The 23,461-nt window shown below is 35.0% G+C and overlaps 2 protein-coding genes across 7 annotated transcripts; both read left to right on the forward strand.

The window, feature by feature from the left end:
• On the forward strand, positions 1 to 6,296 carry LOC127262637 (uncharacterized). Of its 4 annotated transcripts, none has more exons than XM_051291422.1 (20): positions 1 to 145; positions 272 to 339; positions 1,284 to 1,394; positions 1,628 to 1,684; positions 1,778 to 1,848; positions 2,152 to 2,251; positions 2,437 to 2,507; positions 2,588 to 2,691; positions 2,784 to 2,887; positions 2,988 to 3,041; positions 3,140 to 3,195; positions 3,282 to 3,320; positions 3,409 to 3,553; positions 3,660 to 3,841; positions 3,939 to 4,006; positions 4,107 to 4,179; positions 4,248 to 4,309; positions 4,395 to 5,316; positions 5,378 to 5,668; positions 5,749 to 6,296. In XM_051291422.1, the coding sequence occupies exons 2-20, from the start codon at positions 277 to 279 to the stop codon at positions 6,026 to 6,028; spliced, it is 2,853 nt and encodes a 950-aa protein (XP_051147379.1). In that variant the 5' UTR covers positions 1 to 145; positions 272 to 276; the 3' UTR covers positions 6,029 to 6,296. The 4 variants fall into 4 exon arrangements, with proteins under 4 accessions (XP_051147379.1, XP_051147378.1, XP_051147380.1 ...); XM_051291421.1 differs by having other exon boundaries at positions 1 to 118; XM_051291423.1 differs by having other exon boundaries at positions 1 to 118; positions 2,591 to 2,691.
• Positions 6,297 to 9,722: 3,426 nt separating this feature from the next.
• On the forward strand, positions 9,723 to 19,992 carry LOC127262639 (zinc finger CCCH domain-containing protein 44-like). 3 transcript variants are annotated; one of them, XR_007841177.1, is made up of 8 exons: positions 9,723 to 11,311; positions 11,538 to 11,707; positions 11,797 to 12,205; positions 12,315 to 12,424; positions 12,742 to 12,801; positions 13,181 to 13,232; positions 13,414 to 13,732; positions 19,875 to 19,992. XR_007841177.1 is itself a non-coding variant. In XM_051291425.1 (8 exons), exons 2-7 carry the CDS (start codon positions 11,263 to 11,265, stop codon positions 13,229 to 13,231), a joined length of 849 nt encoding a protein of 282 aa, XP_051147382.1. In that variant the 5' UTR covers positions 9,723 to 9,941; positions 11,246 to 11,262; the 3' UTR covers position 13,232; positions 13,414 to 13,829. The 3 variants fall into 3 exon arrangements, 2 of the variants coding, with proteins under 2 accessions (XP_051147382.1, XP_051147384.1); XM_051291425.1 differs by lacking the exon at positions 19,875 to 19,992 and having other exon boundaries at positions 9,723 to 9,941; positions 11,246 to 11,311; positions 13,414 to 13,829; XM_051291427.1 differs by lacking the exon at positions 19,875 to 19,992 and having other exon boundaries at positions 13,417 to 13,829.
• The last annotated feature ends 3,469 nt before the right edge of the window (positions 19,993 to 23,461 follow it).

Raw genomic sequence — 23,461 nt, forward strand, 5'->3', positions numbered from 1 at the left:
GTTTGGCTACTTCGCGTCGTCGAAAAGCGTGCGTCGTGTTCGTGGCTTTCTATCGATCGCTGGAATCTCGGCCACTGGACTTGGATGCGTGGGCTGTGATTGTGCATTGCTGCAAGAGGTTTGGGGTTTTGATTTGTGGGGTTTGGTATGGGTTTTTTATTTGATTGTGGGTTTCTTACTCGATTGAAAAACTGTTGTGGCTTTTGTTCGTCGGAATTGGCGATGGTTGGACGTGACAATTTTGGGCATGATTGGTTTGGAAATTTTGCAGGAGATATGTCGTGGAATGGAGTTGATGGCGAAGGAAAGCTCCGGATTTTGCATAGAGATGATGATGAGGTTTGTTCGGTCCATTTAGATAATCCTTTTGACAGACTTGAAGATTAAATTAGAAAATATCATTCATCGTTAGATATGCAAATGTATATTGTAACACACTAACACACGAACTTTTCGATTCTCTGTTGTGATGAAATGCATTGTATGGATGAATAGCTTTAGTAATTGATGTTTTGGGGGTTAGGAGATTTGATTGTGATCGAAGTTAAGTTTATTTTGAGTTTTTGCTGTGGTCTGTTATTAGTACAGAATTCAAAATATCAGTTGTAAGGATTTAGTTGAATGAGTCGAATCTTTCCTTAGTTATTGTTACTACACTAGCGAGTGCTTGTTGTTGTGAGAGTTATGCAGGGAGGATTTGTTGTTTTTGCCCGTTGTTTGTGGGATTTGCTCACATTTTATGTTGTTTCTAGTTAATTTCTTTGGTGGAAAATTCATTGTTGGAATAGTGGTTAATTTGATGATTTGCTCACTTTTTAAATCTCTTTAGCGCCGTGAGCTGTGTGGCCGGAGCTTGGGAGTTGAAATTCTTGATATTGGTTTTTGATTTGTTCCTGTGGTTGAATGCACTTGTCTTTGAGTATATTGAATGGTGAGTTGTAGTCCAGTTGTTGAAATTTACGCATCAATTTTTATCCCATTGTGTGGCGAACTTACTTAAAACGAGGCACTAATGCCGCAACATGCTCGATAGATTGGACCGCTCTGTGCTTTTTTAACATTGAATAGACATTCTTCCGATGGAATTAATAGGAGTACATAAAATCTTTGAATCCTCTGTTCTGTCCTGTTCAATATCAGGTAGTATCTGCGAACTAAGCGAGCCATTTTTAATCTTCTATGTTCACCCCACACTATTTTTTGTTGCTTAATTAGTGCCTTCGAGTCCTTTTGTTAGATGTAAATGTTGTTATCTTAGCATGTAAGTTTGTATGTTTTTATAGGTTGAAGTTGATCCCGGGAAGCTTCCATCTCTTACGTGGAAACGAAAACTAAGTGCTGAGGAGAATGCTCTTGTGGAACTCGAGCTAAGTTTCAAAGAGAAAATGAGTCTGGTAATCTTTTCACCTCACTTCAAAATTATTTTCAAGTATCGAAAATTTATCCTTTCTTACATCCTTAGATGATCGACGGATATAATATATATATATATATATATGATAGTTCTTGGGAGAAAAGAATGACTGCAGCTCAACGTTGGTTAAATTCAGATGCTTGTGTTCTTTGCTTGTGAATTTTGTGCTTCCGCACCTCTTTTATACATTTTCTTCGATGTTTAATGTTTCAGGCACCTATAGGTTATAGGCTCTGGCGGTACCTCCAACAGGAAAAATACGAATGCGGGGTAATATTTCACCTATTATTTAACTGACACTTTTACTATCTAACACCAGTGCCCATTGCAACAAATGACATTCATGCCTGTAATGTTTTGTAGCAAGTATTTATGGATCCATTTACGAAGCGCCATACATCATCTTGCCATGGTGTTCCTGTTGGTGGCATCGGGTATATTGTTGCTTTCTTGCTCGTATCTTTTTCTCTAGGTTTATAGATTATTACGACCTGATGAAGGGGTGATGAAATCTTGTGGTAGTTCATATTTTCCCGGTGCATTTCCTTCAAAAGTCGCACATTTGTAAATTGTTGCTTATCAATGGTGAATCAATTATGTAACTGTATGTCTTCCGAACAACCGGCTCCATTTTCCGGTTGTGATTGTCTAGTGAAAGCAGAAAGACTCCTTTACATTTTAGTTTAGCGAGTTCTACATAATTAGCTGATCTACGGCCTAACACACTACTTTCTCAGCGCTGGAAGCATCGGAAGAAGCTACAAAGGCGAGTTTTTACGTTGGCAGTTGTTTCCTAGGATTTGTGAAAGTAAACCAGTCTTGGCAAACCAATTTTCTGTAAGTTATATTAGAGTTTTCCATGTTTATATTGGTATTTTGTTTTCAACTAGGGGACATGTGATGAGATCATAATATGAAATGAAAACTATGTAGGATAAGGAAAGAAACTAATTAGTTCTTGACAATTTGTGATAATCTTCGTCTCTTATGTTGTTATCTTTGATGATGTTTATCTATTTCAGGTATTTGTTTCACGGCGTAGTGGTGAAAAATATTCCAGCGTGCTGTGCCCGAAGAGTCCAGAAATTCGAAGGTGAGGTGCATTTCCAATGCTTACAATAAATTTTCATCGAAAAGAATAAATACTCAGCATCTCTGAACAATGTGTTTAAGTAGCGACAATTCAGCTCCCGGAATAGAATCGTGGAATTGGAATCTGAGAGGGCAGAAGTCGACGTACCATGCATTGTATCCGAGGGCTTGGACAGTGTATGAAGGTATGGTTCCGATCATCTAAACACTCTCTTGCCGACATTTTGCTGTGCTTGAATCAATTGCTTGTATATTTACCTGTTTTTGTTCGATGAAGGTGAGCCTGATCCGGCTTTAAACATTGTGTGTCGCCAAATTTCCCCTGTCATCCCCCACAACTATAAGGAGAGCAGCTACCCTGTGGCAGTATTCACGTATACGGTACAGAAAACTTTGTCAGATCTTTGCGCTTCCTTCCCTTTGATCCCCAAGAAATATAGGACCTTGATTGATGCACAGCAGTTTGTAATGGCTGTATCAGTTGTCGAATTTGGGAAAGACCGAAGCTGATGTCACCGTGCTCTTCACCTGGGCTGTAAGTTATCTTCTTTTTACAAATCGCCATTTTGTGGCTGTATCGTGTTGTGGTATTTGATTGGATGTTTTCAATGGTTTTCTGTTCTGTGCTGCTAGAACTCTGTTGGTGGCGATTCTGGACTCACAGGACACCATTACAATTCGACATTTAGGTAAACACGAATGTCTTCCGAGTCTAATCATTCTTTCCTTCGACTTGTGAATCTAGTCCTGTTTAAAGCCGGTGTTTTCTTCTCAGGACAAAGGATGATGTGGAAGGAGTTCTGCTGCACCATAGGTAAGCGTTAGCGATTTGATGCAAACTCTGGTGCTAATAACGCGCGCTTATATAAGAACAAACCTAAATTTGTCGTGAACTGATGCAGCACTGCAAAGGCACAGCCCTCAGTGACATATGCAATCGCAGCACGAAAGAGTGATGGAGTCCACGTCTCCGACTGTCCGTGTTTTGTGATATCTGGAAATGCCCCGGGCATCACAGCAAGAGACATGTGGCGTGAGATCGACGAGGTAAGATGCTCATTGTCCCTCGAGCACAAATGAATTCCTCTCTTTCAATGCTGATTGATAAATCTGTTACTGTCGATTGACATTGCATTGTTCATTTTCTTACCAGTACGGATCATTTGATCGCCTAGACTGCCTAGAGACATCAAAGCCTTCCGAGCCCGGTTCAGCAATTGGCGCGGCAGTTGCAGCTTCTGTCACAGTTCCAGCTGAAAGTAATCGAAGCATTACGTTTTCGTTAGCTTGGGCTAACCCGCAAGTAAGCTTTCCTGGTGGAAGAACTTATCGCAGGTGCACGACTGATTTGCATATGTCTTTTCTGTGCGTCGCCGTTAATGTGCTTGCTACTTCTGTTAGCTGAAAGTACGTATGCTGAAACTTTGATCAGACGTTACACCGAATTCTACGGTACTCAATGTGATGCAGCCTCAAATATTGCTCGTGATGCCATTGTTGGTACGCTCCTGAATGTTTCTTATGATAACTACCGATTCTCTGCGCTGCTTCGAGACTTTTGTTTACATGTGGTTGTTAAATTTTATTTCCAAAACCTCAGAGCATCACCGTTGGGAATCGGAGATCGAAGCATGGCAAAGACCTATTCTGGAAGACAAGAGGCTTCCTGAATGGTAAGCTGTTTCAGATTTTGTGCTCGACCACGACAATGCTTTCTGTGTTCTTCGATGCTGTGTTGCAGGTATCCGATCACTCTTTTCAACGAGCTTTACTATCTCAACGCCGGGGGAACAATCTGGACAGGTAATATCCAAAGGGCAACCTGTGTTCGGAGGGAGCTTGGATTAGCCCGAATCGAGCTTTATCTTATGTTTCTTTAACTTTACAGATGGTTCGCTGCCGGTACACAGTCTGCTTACCGTCGGGAAAAGAAAGTTTTCTCTCGGAAAATGCAATTCAGATGTTAGAGCCGATGCATCCAACCAAAACAAGACGGCGCTGAATATCCTCGACCGGATGGCCTTGTTGGCACAGGATTTTAACACTACTGTGTCGATGACTTCTGCTTTGGGTACAAATTTGCTTCAGAAAGGCGAGGAAAACATTGGGCAGTTCCTCTACTTCGAAGGGATCGAATATCATATGTGCAATACGTACGATGTTCATTTCTACGCGTCGTTTGCGCTAACTATGTTGTTTCCAGAGCTCGAACTCAGCGTGCAGAGAGACTTCGCGGCTGCGGTGATGATGCATGATCCTATGAAGAGGATGCTTTTAACGGACGGGACTAATGTCCCGAGAAAGGCCCTTGGCGCAGTCCCTCACGACATTGGAATGAACGATCCGTGGTTCGAAGTAAACTTCTATAATCTTCACAACACGGATCGATGGAAAGACTTGAATTCGAAGTTCGTTCTCCAAGTTTACAGAGATGTGGTCGCCACGGGCAATAACGACTTCGCTCGAGCTGTGTGGCCATCCGTCTACGTCACGTTGGCTTACATGGATCAGTTCGACAAGGACGGAGACGGCATGATAGAGAACGAAGGATTCCCCGATCAGACATACGACACATGGTCAGTTACCGGTACCAGCGCATACTGCGGCGGCTTATGGGTCGCCGCCTTGCAAGCTGCCTCAGCTCTCGCACGAGTAGTCGGGGATAAGGGATCGGAGGACTATTTCTGGTTCCGGTTTCGGAAAGCGCAGGAAGTGTACGCCAAGCTATGGAACGGTTCTTATTTCAACTACGACGACAGCGGGAGCAGCAATAGCTCGTCGATTCAGGCCGATCAATTGGCGGGACAATGGTAATGTCGATTATTCGTTTAGTATCTTCCTTTCGATGTCGACTCAAATGATGTTTTGCAGGTATGCTCGAGCTTGCGGCCTTCAACCCATTGTCGATGAAGAGAAGGCGCGGAAAGCACTCGACAAGATCTACAATTTCAACGTGATGAGAGTGAAAGACGGGAGGGTGGGAGCGTCGAACGGGATGCTGCCGGACGGGAAGCCGGATACGTGCACGCTACAGTCGCGGGAAATCTGGAGCGGAGTTACGTACGGAGTTGCTGCGTGCATGATTCACGAGAACATGATCGACACGGCGTTTGGAACCGCGGTCGGCGCGTACGAAGTGGCTTGGTCCGACACGGGTAAAGGGTGAGTTAATATTTAACTGAACTGAACTGAACTGAACTTTTAGGTGAGACGGTCATTTAAAATTGAATTTTGTTCGATAGATACGCCTTCCAGACGCCCGAGGGGTGGAACTTTGAAGGGGAGTATCGATCACTCGGGTACATGCGACCTCTAGCGATTTGGGCGATGCAATGGGCGCTCGCGCCGCGGTTTAACATTGTTCCAAGACATGAAATGAAAGGCGAGGTGAAGGAAGAAACGGTGGCGGCTGAACACGCCGGCTTCGCGGAAGTGGCTCGGCTACTAAAGCTTCCGAATGAGGGCGACTCTCGGAGCCTTTTACAAGTTGTGTTCGACTGTACGTGTAAAAGAATGATTTGACTAGAGCACGTCCGCTCGAAGCCTTTTTACAAGTTTTTTTTTTTTTTTTATATGATCTTGAGAATTCGAAACTGTTATTCGAAAGTACCCATCGGTAAATCTTTGGTCTGACAGACAAATTACACGAGGCAAATTATGTGTGACAGATATTCTGGAGGATGACGCAAAAGACAGTCGACCCAAGATGAAAAAGCCCTTGTCTAGGGCTTAAGATTAAAAAAAAGTTTAAAATATATAAATATGTATACTATATTTATATATAATGAGTTTTTTTTTTTTTTTTTTTTTTTTTTTTTTTTTTAATGTTGTGCTGAAGTATTAAACTAGCACTAAATAAAAGAGAAGAAAGTTACAGTAATTTTATTTTTACATTTGTTTCTGTATTTTATAATAATAATTTTTATATTAAAATAAAAAAATTTAATTTTATAATACTTATTTTTGTTATCCTGTACTCTTATTTTATAATTTTATAATATTTATTATTATTTTATTTATTTTCCTAATTTTTTGAATATATATTTCTTATTTAATTTTTTTTAATACTTTCTAGCTAATTTGTCCATCTGAGGTACAAAATTTGAGTTTTAAATATTGTGTAATTAATAAGTAATTAATAATATATTAATAAATATAATTATAAATTAAGATTAAAATGACTAAATAGTTTGATTAAAATAAAAAATTTATAAATTATAAATTATAAATTTTAAAATGTGATTAAAATGTATAATTTTTATATATATTAAAAAAAAGGATAAATCGAATGTACCAAATGAACAAATTATATGTGGAATGTACCAAATGAACAAATTATATGAAATGAGGAATAACAAATGCTATACTAATTCATCAAATATATTTTTTATATTTAAATACACTATATATAAAAAAAAATATTTTTTCATATTAATTATAACATCGTTATTATTTTATTTACTTATTTATATGAAAAGATATTATATATAATCATATTAATTAATAATATTTTATTAGAATAATATTATAAATATTGTAGAAAATTTTATAGAAGCATTGATTTTTTTAGCATGTCTTTTGTAGAAAAAATTATAGAAACATTGATTTCTTTAGTATGTTTTTCTGTAGAAAAATTTATAGAAGCATTGGATTTGTTCTTCTAATAATTTTTTATGACACAATTTTCTATAAATATTATAAAATATGCAATATATATTCAAATGAATATAGTATATATACTTTAGTCGCTTACAAAATATTACTATTTTTTAAATTATAACACAAGTTTTCATAATTAATATAAAAAATAAATTTATCTAAAAATATTAAGTAAATAAGTTTATTTATTAACTATTTTTCTAAAAATAAAGTAATAAATCAAAAATAAAAAAATTATTAATCTAAATTTTTATTTTTATTATCTTATTTATTATTATAAATTTTATAAAATACTATAATAATAATAACATATTTTTAATATCAATTTCTTTTGTCATTCAAATGAGGTTGCAGTTGATTGAATTATCTATTTTTTTTTATAGCTAAATACTTTTTAAAAAACTAAATAATAAAAAAACATATCAATATGTATTTTATATAATACAAAAAAATTGACAATAAAATATTATTATTTTTAATAAAAAGAGAAATTTTTTGAATTGATAGTGTACAACTACCAAAATAATATTTATATATCCATTCTCCTTTTTTTCATTTTTTTTTTTTTCTCCCTCATTTATTAATTTGATTCTTTATTTTGACCAAATTGTTTTGGTCCCTGTTATCTTGGATTTAATTCATACTTATTTTGGGCATTGATTATTTGGTACTGATTTTCGTGTTGTATTGATATCACTACCAAGAAAAATTGGTTTTTTTGCTTTGAAAAATTAGTTTAAAAAATGAACTGTTTTCGAACTTATTTCTTAATAGCCTTAGACATAGTTTCGAAAACAGTCCAGTGATTGACTTTTTACTGCCGTTTGTGTAGCCTAAGAATCTTTGAAGCTAATTCGAATAGTTTCGGAATTTCCAAACAAGATGCTTCGCAAATTCCAAAAAAAAAAAGGAACTTCGTAAATTTTGAAACTATGCAAATTAGTCTCAAAATTTCCGAATCAAATTTAAAAAATTTCTATTGTAAAAAAATATATATTATACCACTGGCCTCGAAAACTTTAAATTTTATTTTAAAATATATATATTAGTCCATTGCTGCCGCCTGCCGGCTGGAGCAGCCGCACCGGAGAAGAAAGAAAGAGGAGCACAACAGCTGGTGGCGCCGCCTGCCGAAGAAGAAGAAAAAGAAAGAGGAGTGTTTCGGCTGAGAAGGAGGAGGACATTGAGATAATAAAGTGGAAGAAGATGAAGCAATTAACGAAGGAAGAAACAAATGATACAAAAAAAAATAATATGGGAGTAAATGGTGGTTATTTGTATAGTTTTTTTTTTTTTTTTTTTTTTTTTTAAAGTTATTATATTTTTGATATTTTTTTTTTAAAAAAAAATTATATTTGAATTTTTTAAAAATAAAAATAGTAATTTAGGAGTGAAATTTATATTTAATTTTTTTGAAAAATAAAATTAATATTGAAATTTTTAAAATTTAGGGTACCCTAGATTAAGGAGAAAATTTTATAGAATTTAAATATTGAAAGCTTTTAAAATTAGGGTAAGGTAGTTTAAAATTATATATGTATATATATATTCTTTTTTTATTTTTTGTTTTTTAAGTTTCAAATTTTTTTTTAAAGAAAAATTTGAAAATATGAAACTATTTATTTTACTTATAATTATATTACTTATTAAATTTATTATTTAAATTATATTGTAAAAATTTAAACAATTATTATTCAAATATTTTTACACAATAAATAAATTATAGAAATATATTTATATAAAATCAAAATCATAATTAATTAATTTATAGTAGTGGAGGAATTTAAATTGTTTGTTAGTTTGGAAAATTTCGAAACTAATTAAAATAGATTAAGAAGTAGACTTAAAATATCGAAATTTTCAAAACTAATCAAAATAGGTTCGAAATTTTCGAGATTAATAAAAATTTCGATTTTCAAAATTAATTAAAATAAGTTTGAAAATTTCAAAGACTTACTTCTAGCAAGTGCATACTTATAATATATAATGCTATTATTTTTTGTTTCTTAACAAATGAATAATCTATACTTTTATAATAGTTACAGTTATTATAAATATTTTACTAACATAAGTATAATTTTAAAGATTTGTTTGCATTTTTTTTAATTTATTTTTATATTATTAATTTGTACTTCTTCCGTTCCGGATATTATGTCTCAACACGAAAATTTAGAAGAAATATAATTAGTAAATAATTAAAAATATATTAGTGAAAATAATTAGTATTATTTAATAAAAATAATTTTAAATTTAAATTAAAATAGCTAGTATAATTAAAATTTTAAAAATTATAAATTTAAAATTTTAAAATAAAATTAAAGTGTATAATATTTAAAAAAAATGACAGAATAAATAAAATATTAAATATTATTATAAAAGAGAATAACCATCAAAATATTAAATATACATAATAAAAATTAGATACATTAAGGGACACGCGTCAGCCTGTCCGTTGCTCTCGTTCTCTCCGTCTCCTCTTACGACGTCATGCCATGCTTTGTATCTGTATGTGTGTACGTATATACGTATGTATGTATTCATGTACGCAACCGTTCTTCATTTCTCTCTGCGTCTTGCCTTGCGACCTTGGCAGCAGTTTAAGTTTATCTGTGTTGTTTGTTTGTGTTTTAGAATTTCTGAGGTTAATAAGAATGGAGAAGAAGGGGGAAGTTTCCGGCGAGAAGAAAAACAAACAAGAGCTTCACGAAAAGATGTGCTTCGTATGCAAAGACACGTTTGGGTTTGAGAAAGGGGGTTTTCGCCCCTGTGATTACCCGTAATTATCATATATATATATATATATATTGTTTTTATTTGTGGTTTGAATCCCTTTGTGGGCGTGAAAATCTGTGTCATTTGGGAGCTGTATTGTATTTGTTTGCATATATCACTGCTTGATTTTGCCTTTCTGGTATCTTAATCTGTTGTGCCCTATCAACAATCTTTACCTAATTTTTAAATCTCATGTTAAATGTTAGTGCTAGTTAATTTAGTGATTTTTGGCTTTTTGGGGATTAGCAGCTCCAACCCACTGCAAAAATGTGACGGATTGCCCAAAATTTAGGGGGGGAGGGTCCCCCGTTCATGCCGGGGTACAATGTTACTTTATTTTTGGAGTAATACTGTAGATTTTATTTTTGGAGTGGAGTTTGTGTGATGTTTTGTGGTATTTGTGTATTTTTGTTATTTTTTAAAAAAATGATACGTGATTTTACTTTTAAAAAAAATAATGTATAATTTTTTATTTTTTTTAAGTAATATAATTTTACCTTTGGAAAAGTGATATATAATGTGTAATTATGTATATTTGGATTATATTGCAAAAATAAATTAAAATTAGGGTGTAATTTATAAATATAAAAAGGTTATATAAAATAATATAAAAGAAGAATACACAGGAAATAATATCAACTGCATTTTTACTGGAAATTTTTTTTTTGCCTATTTTATAGATTGTATGTTTTAAGGATATAAGATTCCAAGTTTGAAAACATGATGGAGTGAGTGTGGGAAGAAGTTTGGCATATGCAGTTTGGATTGTGTGTGTTTAAGGTTATCCATATGGGGTGGTTGTTGTTGGTGCAGCTAGATGTAAGATTTTTTTGAGCACTTTTTATTTTGTCGATTTTATGGCAGTTAATGCTTTCGTAAAGATATTTTTTGGTTTTTTCTAGACTGATGGTGATTCGGTGAATGCTAGATTGTTTTGTCGATTTAAGATTATTCTCACACTTTTTATTTTGTTGATTTTTATGTCAGTCAAAGAGTTTTCCTGTTTCTTCTAGATCAATAATGATGTGATGAATGCTAGTATGTTTTTGTCATTTTAGATCAGGTACGTTTATTTTGTCATTTATATGTCGGTTGCATAACGAGTGTATTTTTTTTTTTTTGTCTAGATTGTTTTGTCTGAGCACATTTTTATTTTGACAATTTTATATCGGTTACCGCAATCATAAAGAGTTTTCTTGTTTACTTTATGATCGATCATTTATAATAATAGTTCTAGCTAACATATTCTCAACGTCTACATGAATCATCAATAACGTATATGTATCTCTTTCGGGGGTTGTTGGAAAGTTTACCATGGATATTGTATGAACAAGGATGCATCATTTTGGGAAAGCGAACAGAAATGGGAATGTGGTAATTAATCCAACATCCATTACTTGTTTTCGCCATCGATCTATTTTATTGTTGGTTTATACTTCATGTGCTACCGATATATATTTTTTATGTGTACCGACTAAATTACTACAACCATTTTTTTAAGATGAAAACTGTCGAATGAAAATGATTTTATTCTCGTCTCTTTACACCATTAGCGAAACTCATTATATCCTTTTGCGATGTGTATAATGGAAATTTTCAGATCGACACACTTGCTACAATTGCAGCGAAGCTTCTGCCTTCTTTTGCTACACCTGCAAATATGCAGTCTGCCCGCGCTGCGTTTATGATTCAGATTTTTCACAAGTTAAAGGGAGATATGGATTTTGCAGTACTTGCCTAGATATTGTTCAGATTCTCAACGAGGACGGGGTATGGTTTCCGCAAATTTTAGCGAAGACATTTCACTAGTCAAACTGTTTTATGTTTCTATTCTCATCTTATTGTTTGTTTCACTGCAGAAAGGTTACCATTATTATTACTTCGATCCGTATAGCCCCGAGGGTTTATTTGAGAGTTATTTCAAAATCCATAAAAAAGAAGTAGGACTTCATTCAAGAGATATCCTGGCTGCGAAAATTCGGGCATGTTATTCACAAAACAATAATAACAAACGGAAAAGGGAGCCGGAGGAAGAAACAGAGAATAAAGCTCGGAAGAAAGATGAAGATTCTGTTCCCCTCCCTCTATGTGATGCAGCAATTGTACCGAAGAACATCGAACTTTTGTACTTGAAGAAAGGTTTGGTACGCGAACTCCTTAAGCAGCCTGAATCCTTTGAAGAGAAGGTTGTCGGCTGCTATGTCCGTATCATTTTAAATCCCAAAGATCGGCGTTCGCTGCATTCTTTCAAGCTCATGCAGATCCAAGGTTAGATGGATTATTTGATTGTGCTTTGTCCTAGAGATTTCAAAACTAGTTCATCGATGTGATCATTTTCTTATCTTGTACATCTTCGATTTTTTTTTTTTCATTTCAGGCGTCAAAAACCTCCCAAATGGTGAAAGTAATGATGAGACTGTTCTTCAGTTCGCTGATGTACCCGAAGAAACTTCCATCAATAACTTATCGGAGGAGGATTTCACCGAGGTACTTAAAATTAATCCAATGTATTGGTAAATTCAATTCCTTCCCATATCATCCATAAGAAAAAGAAAAGAAAATCGAACTTAAATTACAGAGACCTCATATTTTTAGTGTAAAGGCAATTGCTCTGTATGCGCTTCACATATCGATCATTTTGGGTTCTCATTTAAGATCACTTAAGTTAAAAGTTTTATCGGATGTTGTTTTACTCATTGAGACAATGACACACTCTACGGCGCTTCTTTTTAAATATAAAGTTGTATCTTAATTCGCCGCATTTCTTCTGATGTTTTATCTTCTTCCCCCATTTTTATCCACAGGAAGAATGTGAAGTTTTGAGGAAGAAAGTCGTATCCGGTCAGCTAGAAAGGCCAACGCTCGTGAGTATATTCGTGATATCTACACGGACAAAGATTTAATAGATAGTCTAAAATGAGCAGCATCTTTGTTTCTTAAAGGAAGAGTTTTAATTTCTGTCAAGTTTGAAGTTGAATATGTAATAATTGAATTTCGAAAACTAATAACTATAGATTAGGAGAAGCAGAAGCAGAAGCAGAAGGTATCCTATAAAATTTATAATTGACATATGCTGATGCTGCTATGTTGTTGAAAATTTTCCATTTCACATCTGCTAAAATATATTGCTTAAATTATTTGATTTCATATGATCTTTGCAAGATTCTTGTGCCTGTAGTACATTTTTATTAATGTTTGTCCGGTTTTTGGCTTTTATATGAACCTATTGTTGTTTTTCGACAGACTGATACGGAAAAGAAGGCGAAGCTTATTGTCAAGGATCGAATGAATTAACGTATGCTTCGTGACTTTTACATTCTAATTACATTTTAGGATGATTTCCTACCTACTTATGTCTCGATTGCTGAATTTTCATCTCTGTTTCAACTTTCATTACATTGTTCGATCGATCAATCAAGCACCCCTTACGGAACTTGAAGGTTTCCTATCTCATCGTTTGTTAAAAATGCATGCAGAAGATCACTGACGAGCTGGCCTTGCTGCAGAAACTCATGGATCGCGCCAATGAGAAAGGGTGGAGGGAAGAATATCCTTTCATAATTATTCGCCATTGTCGTTTCATTACCCGAATTAACTTTCATTTTCCTTACTTTCTTCGAGTACATTGACAGGAGAAGTATCCTACGGGACCCTTTAGAAAAGCAGAAGATGCTCGAATATGTTCCCGAAATTGTAAACTACATAGTCGAGCCTGGTGCTATTTTCGGGCCGGATGACTGATGTGCTAAAGTGGCCAAGGATCGTTATTCTGCATCAAACCTTTCCATTAATGCAGTAAGAATTTTCCGAGCTACTTTAGAACATAAGAACAATGGATGATGTTTATTGATTTCTTTTTGTTACTGTTACGATTTATGGAATAAACTCTATTTTCATTAAACACAATTAGGATACAATATTATATTTATACAAGAGATATATTAGGTAGAATATATATATCAATATATAAAATATATATATACTATATATATATCAACATCCCCCCTCAAACTCAAGGTGGAACGGTGGAGCCCAACTTGAGTTTGTTCAAAAATGACTGAAAACGGCCGGGAAGGTGAGGTTTGGTGAATCCGTCGGCCGTCTGATCAGCAGAGGAAATAGGAGACAAGGAGATGCTTCCATGAGCAACGTGATGACGTACAAGGTGACAGTCGATCTCAATATGCTTCGTACGCTCGTGGAAGACATCATTTGTCGAAATCTTCATGGCGCTCTGACTGTCGCAATGGATAATAGTGGCAGAGGGCTGAGGCACTCCAAGATCAGCCAAAAGCCAGCGAAGCCATAGAAGCTCAGCAGCGGTATCGGCAAGGGCTCTATATTCAGACTCTGCACTGGACCGGGAGACAACCGTCTGTTTCTTGCTGCGCCATGAAATAAGCGAGTCGCCAAGGAAGAAGCAAAATCCGGTGGTCGAGCGGCGATCAGAGGGATCTCCCGCCCAATCAGCGTCAGAATACCCGGTCAAAACTAAGGAGGATCGAGCGGAATAATGAAGTCCATGAAGCAGGGTACCTTTGACGTACCGGAGAATCCGTAGGACAGCAGAATGATGAGTCGTCCGAGGAGCAGACATAAACTGACTGACGATATGGACGGCATAAGCAATATCCGGTCGAGTGACAGTCAGGTAGATGAGACTTCCCACTAGCTGACGATACAAAGTCGGATCATCAAGGGGAACGCCGTCCATCGGAGTAAGACGACAGTCAGAATCAAGAGGTGTAGGAGCAGTCTTGGAGTCAGTGAGACCGGCAATAGATAGGAGGTCGGAGGCATACTTGGCTTGAGAGAGATAATATCCGTCGGAGGTGTCGGAGATCTCAAGTCCTAGGAAGTACCGAAGAGGCCCTAAACTCTTCATCTCGAAGTGGCGGTTTAGATGAGCTTGCAACTCGGAGATACCTGAAGCATCATCTCCCGTAATAATCATGTCATCCACATAAAGCAATAAAATAGTAATTCCAGCTGACCCACGTCGAAGGAAGAGAGCCGAATCATGATCACTAGAAGTAAAGCCAAGCTGGAGTAGAGCAGAGCTAAATTTCGAAAACCAAGCTCGAGGTGCCTGTTTCAAACCATATAGGGCACGGCGAAGTTTGCATACCTTGGAAGAGGTAGGAAAACCAGGAGGAGGAGACATGTAGATATCCTCGGATAAATCACCATGCAAGAACGCATTCTTGACATCAAGCTGATGTAGGGGCCACCGACGAGCGGCAGCGATGGCGATAAGACAGCGGACAGAGGTGAGACGAGCAACCGGGGCAAATGTCTCCTCATAGTCGATACCATACTGCTGGGTGTAGCCTTTGGCTACCAAACGTGCCTTGTAGCGCTCGATAGATCCATCAGAGTTAGTTTTGATTCTGAATACCCACTTGCAGCCAATAGGTTTCTTGCCAGGGGGAAGATCAACCATATCCCACGTATGTGTTTTCTCCAAAGCCTGCAACTCCTCAGACATAGCCTGCCGCCACAACGGATCCGCATACGCCTCACGAAAGGTCCTGGGCTCATGATGGGACAAGGTGGCAGAGAGGCAGTGATAATCAAGTAAGTGAGTAGGAAGGTGACTAACCCGAGTGGAGCGACGAGGGCCAGGATCAGGGGCTGAGATCGAAGTCGTGTCAGGCTCTAGTGGTGGTGATGTATCGGAGTCGAGAGCAAGAGTAGGCTCGGGGATCAGCTGCGGTTCAGGAGGCGCAACCGAGACAGCGTTAGGAGCGGGAGATGGAGACGGAGCCGTGTCACTGGAAGGGAATAGGGGTGGAGAGGACAAGGTAAAGAACGGAGACGAACGATCAAAGGGGACTCGGAAGTGAGACAAGGAAGAGAATTTGGTATCCTCCCAAAATGTGACATGACGAGAAATACGTAGCCTATTGGAAATAGGATCCCAACAACGATAACCCTTATGTTCTAACCCATAGCCCAGGAAGCAACACAGACGAGCGCGAGGTTCTAACTTAGTGCGCTCATGAGGAGGGAGGAGGACAAAACTGACACAACCGAAAGGGCGGAGAAGACTATAATCAGGGGTACGATTAAATAGTCTTTCAAAAGGACTGACATTACCTAGGACAGAGGAAGGGACACGATTTATAGTGTGGACAGCGGTGAGTGCGGCTTCTCCCCAAAAGCGATCTGGACAAGAGGCTGATAAGAGAAGGGTGCGGACTGTATCAAGGATATGACGGTGTTTGCGTTCGGCGCGACCATTTTGTGGAGAGGTGTATGGGCAGGAGCGTTGGACAACAGTACCTTGATCAGATAAGAAACTAAGAAATGATGTATCAGTATACTCAAGAGCATTATCTGTGCGGAGAGTTTTTATAGTAGAGGAAAATTGGGTATGTATCATTTTAGCAAAGGTCATATAAATAGATGGAAGTTCAGAGCGATGCCGCAGAAAGTAAATCCATGTAAAACGAGAATAGTCATCAATAAAAATCACAAAATAACGAGAACCATTCATAGACACAGTGGGCGAAGGTCCCCAAATATCCGAGTGAACTAAAGAGAATGGAGTATCCGCAATGGAAGTACTATGAGGAAACGACAGAGCAGGTTGTTTTCCCAACGAACAATCTACGCAATTAAAAGACTCAAACTTAACAGAACCCAAACTACCCTGACTAATCAAGGACCTGACTTTATTGGAAGACGCATGACTGAGACGACGATGCCACTGAAGGCAGGATGGTGTAGAGGTGGTGGCAGCTGAGATAGAGGGACGAGGGACCTGGAGTGACGTAAGTTCAAATAAGCGGCCCGTCTTCCGGCCCTTCCCAAGAGTCCGCCCGGTTTGCGCGTCCTGAACCTGCACACCAGTAGAAGAAAATAACACGGTGAGACCTTGATCAACTAATTGACCAACGGAAATCAGATTTAAGGTTAATTGAGGGATACAATATGTGTCAGGGAGGGATAAGGATGAGGTGGATGTATGTCCGGTATGGGTGATGCGCATATGGGTACCATCGGCAGTAAGGATAGGGGGTAAGGATGGTGCGGTGGATGTGGAGGTCATAAGGCGTATATCAGAGGTCATATGATTACTGCAAGCAGAATCAAAATACCAAGGAGAGTTACCTGATGTGGTAGACATGGCGGTATTGGAAGATAGAACCTGTTTAAGAAGAGCTTCCAGGTCCTGAATCGTAGGAGGCGCAGGCGCAGGCGCAGCAGAGGCTGTGACAGAGGAGGTACCAGACTGAGGTCCACGAGAATTCCGAGGCTTGTAGTTACTACTTCCAGAGCGAGGTGGTCTAGTGGGGCAATACTGTATAGTATGGCCTAAAACATGACAGTAGTGACACTCCACCTTTGGGCAATGACCGAAGTCATGATCAGAGGACTGACATCTTTTGCAACGATGAGAACGACTCTGAGTAGGAGTTCGGGCAGTGACCGCAAGAGCAGAGTCAAGCTGAGGAGCCTTAGCTAGGTGGAGACGAGTTTCCTCAAACAGAATCTCCTGAATAGCTGCATCCAAGGTAGGAAGTGGATGCCGATGTAACAAAGAGGCACGAACTGCCTCATACTCTGGACGCAAAGCCATTAAGACCTGAATGAGGCGAAGATGATCAGGACTGATCTCTGCTTGATCCAACCGATGCCAAAGGGGTTGCACTTGGGCAAGGAAGTCGTTGATAGATTGTCCTGGTTCCTGTTTTAGATCGTGGAGAGTGCTCCATAACTGATAATAATGTGCCAAACCAGTAGCACGGAAGCGGACTGCCAAGAAATCCCACGCTGCCTTGGCAGTGTCAAATTGGGCAAGCTGAACATGGATCGCCGGAGTGGAAGTATTGCGCAACCAAGTGAGAATTTGATGGTTTTTACTATCCCAATCTTCCAATTTTTCAATATAAGATTCAACAACTGTGGCGGTAGGCGTAACTTCTCCTATAGAGACTGGAGCAATGGGGGCAACTATATCTCCCGTAACAATTCGCCACAATTTCCGACCTATCAAAAAACTTTTCATCGATTGTGCCCACAAACTGTAATTATCTCCAGACAAAACAACATTGATCGGAATATGTACATCCATCTTTTCCATAGAAACTTAAGAGAAAACAGAATCTCAAACCTCAAGCCGAAAGCCGAAACGAAAGAAACCGAATCAAAACCCGAAACACAAAAAGTCAACCGGATACAAAAAACTGCTCAAACCGAGGAAGTGAAGATACCATAGCGGAGGAAATCAAATTCCGAACACGACGGTGCAAAGATCGCCGCCAACGGCCGCCGCACGCGCCCCCACGCGCCCGCGAGGCGTCCGGCCGGAAAAACACGTCGGGCGCGTGTGACTCTCACGCGCCGCCGTTCGCCGAACTGTTCCGGCGTCCGGCCGGTCTCGTGACGGCGAAGACGATGGTGGTGGCGGTGACGGTCGGAAGTGATCGGAAATATGCTATCTGGAATTCGTGGGTTGTTTCGATTTAGTCGGGAAAAAGGATGGCTCTGATACCATGTTACGATTTATGGAATAAACTCTATTTTCATTAAACACAATTAGGATACAATATTATATTTATACAAGAGATATATTAGGTAGAATATATATATCAATATATAAATATATATATACTATATATATATCAACAGTTACGATTTCAGAAAGCGCAGAAATGTTAATGTTGAGGAGAGGAGAGCATGATCGGCTAAAGGGTTTTTTTTTTTTTTGTTTTTTCGGTAATGGCTGTTAATTATGGCGGGAAGGAGTATCCCATTTCTAGATTAAATGGTTGGACTTTGAAGGGAGCTTCGTAGGCGAAGGTTGAATTAATGGTGAAGTTGTGTTGTTCGTGGATTGATATTTTTAAAAAGATCGGATAATCAATTAATTATTTAATAGATAGTATTTAATTTTTTTAAAAAATTTAGAATGGATTGAAAATTGTTTTCTTATGTTTTTTTATTATATATATATAATTTTCAATAATAGTAATAATTTATTTTAAGATATTGAAAAGATTTTTTTTTTAATAGCTGTAGACTTTTTTTTTTTTTATGTTGAATTTGTTCTTCCTTAAAATAATAAAATTGTGTGTTTTCTTTTATTAATTTACCGCCTCAATCTTTTATTTTTATTATTATTATTTAATTTTTTTTATATAATTTTGTTGATTTATATTTATATAATTTTGTAGAATTTTTTTTCTTAATATTTAATCTTTGGATTTTTTTAATTTTTTTTTCAAAAACTTTTCAATATATTTTTTCAAAAGAAAATTAATACCTTGCTAATTTAGGAAAAATAGTTGTCCGTCATTGGAATTGGCGAATTGCTTCGTTGTCGCTGAGCAGGCTTGTTGGTACTGATTTGACGTTGACGTGGCTAATCTGTTAGTAACAAAGAGTCTACATTGATGTGGCATTTATCAGCTACATTAGCGTCAAATTAGCACCTGAATCTATTCAACGACAATGTAGCAATTCTTTGACACAGGGATCATTTCTGTCAAATTCTTACAATTGTAGGACCAAACGTATACAAGCTTTGGTTACAATACTATAATCATATAAATCAATTACAAAACTAAAATACAATTTATCCAATGAGTCATAAAATTAAAACCTATTAAGTGATTTTGTCACAAGCCCACCTGATTTATTATAGAACATTAGAGGACTAATTTTGCATGATTGTCGAGTTGGAGGACTACTCTAATAAAGAATCACCTTAGAGCACACGTACTAGCTCAAGTTGTCATTCATGTCCTGCAACAAGACTTTTGTCGAGCCAAAATATAAAGTTATATGAAGTTAATTCATTTTTCAAAGTAAAAATGGAAGGTACTTGAGTCAGATTTTTATGCAATAGACGGCTTCTTTCAGTCAAAACGGAAAAAGTCAACTACTGTGTTCAATTTTTTTAAAAAAATATTTTTGTCGGATAAAACAGGTGGATAAGACTGCTTTGATCAGATGGATGAGAGCTTTGATCAGATAAAACACGTTTGGTCAGATAAAATAGATGGATGAGACGCTTTGGTCAATAAAACAGGTGAATGTGACTCAACCCACATCACAAGTGGAGGCACATTTAACAACCGACTATTGTGTGTGCTCTGGTATTAATAAAATAAAAAAAAAAAATCAATGTGGCAATATACATAAAGAAATTAAATATACTATTTTATTTAAAGTTTCTAACAAATTAAGACAGTGTTTACTTGTAAAAGTTTACTTTTGATTTTACTATTTAAATTTTTTTCTTTTACAAAAAAAAAAATCAAATTAAATATTTATTTTTTATTTATTATATTACACTACAATTTAATATTTATATTTAAAATATCGTATTGATATATATTTATATTATATTAAACAACTATTTCGAGTCTGAATTTTACTATTAAAAACAAAATTTTACAAATAAATAAATTAAATGCAATCTATAGTAAGTAGTATTTTGGTGCATATTATTAGATTTTTTTTTGTTAATTTTAGCAAATTGGACTATCCTAACAAGCACTTTTTATTCGATGTTTAATGTTTAACACACTATTATGCTAATAAAATTTATTAATAAAATTTTAAACAGCATTTGCATTTCATCTGGTCAAGTGTAACTAGCATTTGTATGCTTGTGATTTTATTTTATTTTTAATTAACAAATATTATATTTACCATACATGTTTCGTTCAAAATAATTGTTTTATTAAACCAAAAAAAAAAAAATCAATAAGCAAATTAAAATGAGATATATATATATATATATTTGTACTTGTTTCCATTTAAGTTTGAAAGTTTAGTTTAAATAATATATTTATATGATTTTTTATAAGAAAAAATAACATTCTTTATTAAACGTTGTAAGAATTAAATCATATAAATTTTAATTTGAAATAAAAACAAAGAAACTATGTATTCACAATTAATTTTAATTTGATTTATTTTATTAAGTTGCTAATCATTAAATGTCGTAAGTTGTAATACATGCTTAAAAGAGAATAATATTTATATATATATATATATATATATATAAAACTCTTGATGTGTTTTCTTTTTTCAATTTTTTTTTATACCATTGGTCTTTATGTCCTTTAATAAAAGAAAAAATAAATTATAATAATATTAAATTGAGTTTTTATTTAAATTAAAATTTCAAATTTCAAATTCAAAAGGAATTTTAAAAAAAACAAATACACTCTCTCAATGTATATATTAAAAATTTTAAAATATTACATCAATATTTCTTATTTACACTATTACATAAAAGACTGAGTGTGTTTATTTAATATGTTAGTTTGAGCTCTTTTTTGCATTAAGTGTATTTGTTTAGTATGTAAGCTTAAATGTTTTTTAAGTTAAATATGATAAATATATAGATAATATAAAAAATAATATTTTATATTAATTTGTTTATAAATTAAAATTATCTTTTTAATATAAATGTCACCGTTCGATTATAATCAAATTCACATTAGCTAAAATCATTTTCAAATTCATATATCTACACAACCTTCGAAAGGGTAAAAAAAATTGGATTACTTGATGAATTTATGATTTGAAAATTTTTTATTTAATTGATAATTATTTATAATGTAATATATAATTAAAAGAAATTTAATATATATTTACAAAGTTATATTTTAATAAAATATATTTTATACAAATATTAGCTTTTAAAGAATAAAATTACATTATATAAACAAAATATATATGATTGATATAAATTAATTTTATAAAAGAATAAAAATAAAATTTTTAAATAAAAAATTATATAATACATCTTATTGCGTGAAACTTTTTGTTTTAAATTAAAATACACACAACATATTCTTTTCGTCTAAAGTTTACGTTTGGTTGTAAATGTGTACCAACATCTCTATGTTAACAAGTTTATTCAGCGATAATGTAATGATTCTTTGACGGGATCATTTCTGTCAAATTCTTATAATTGGATGATCAAACTTATACAAGCTTTGGTTACTGCACTAAAATAATAGAGATCAATTACAAAACTATAATACAATTTATCCGAGTAACAAAATTAAAACTTATGTCGAATGATTTGGTCACAAGTTCACCCGATTTGTTATAGGGCATTAGAAAACTAATTTGCATGATCGTCGAGTTGGAGGACTACTCTAATAAAGGATTGCCTTAGAGCACATACTAGCTCACGTATCGTTGTCATTCATGCCATGTTTGCAATAAGACTTTTTTATCAAGCCAAAGTATAAAATTATTTGCAGTGAATTCATTTCTCAAATAGAAAATGGAAGATACTTACTAGACGGCTTCTTTCAGCCAAGAGAGAAAAATGTAGCTACTGTGTTCAATTTCTTTTAAAGTGCCTTGGTAAATAAAGCAAGTGGATGAGACGCTTTGGTTAGATAAAGTAGGTGGATGAGATGCTTTAATCAGGTAAAACAGATGGATGAGTTGCTTTGGTGAGATAAAGTAGGTGGATGAGACATCTTAGATAAAGCAGTGGATGAAATGCTTTGATCAGATAAAACAGATGGATAAGACGATTTGGTCCGATAAAGTAGGTGGGTGAGATGCTTTGATCACGTAAAGCAAATGGATGAAATGCTTTGGTGAGATAAAGTAAGTGGATGAGACATCTTAGTCAGATAAAACAGTGGATGAGATGCTTTGATCAGATAAAACAGATGGATAAGACGCTTTGGTAAGATAAAGTAAGTGGATGAGTCGCTTTGGTCAAATAAAGCAGATGGATAAGACGTTTTGATCAGATAAAGCAGGTGAATGAGACTCAAGTCACGTCACACATGTGAAGACACTCACTATTCTGTGTATTCTTATGATACTAATAAAATAAAGAAATTCAATGTGGTAATATACATAAAGAAATTAAACATGCTACTTTATTTAAAGTTGAAATATGAATAATATTAACAAAATTCTAACAAATTAAGAATTTACTCTTGGTTTTAGTATTTCAATTATATATATATATATACAAAAATAATCCAATCTAATACTTATTTTTTATTTATTATATTGCATTAAAATTTAATTTTTATATTAAAAATATCACATCGATACATATTTATATAATATTAAACCACTATTTCAATTCAGAATTTTACTATTTAAAATCAAAATTCTACAAGTAAATAAATTAATTTAATATATACTAAGTAGTACTCCCTCCGTCCATTTTATATTTTCCTAAAGTATATTTGCACGGTTTTTTAGATAATTGTCTTTTTTGTATGAATCGACAAATTTGTTTTTTTATTATAAGGCAGAGATTAAAAGTAATAAATGAATGAAGATAAAAAAAAAAAAAATTTATGTTTAAAGAAAAATAGGACAGTAGTTATTGAGCACCTCAAATAAAAAAATAAGAGATTAATTTGTGGAGGAGGGGAATATTTTGGTGCATCTTGTGTTGTATTAATATAGCAAATTGGATTGTCCTAGCAAGCATTTTTTATTCAATATTTACTTTTTAACACACAATTGTGCTAATAGAATTTATTAACCAAAATGTTAAACAACATTGCATTT

Source organism: Andrographis paniculata, unplaced genomic scaffold (genome assembly GCF_009805555.1).
Source record: "Andrographis paniculata isolate CXL003 unplaced genomic scaffold, ASM980555v1 Contig65END, whole genome shotgun sequence".
In the NCBI taxonomy this organism is placed as follows: domain Eukaryota; kingdom Viridiplantae; phylum Streptophyta; class Magnoliopsida; order Lamiales; family Acanthaceae; genus Andrographis; species Andrographis paniculata.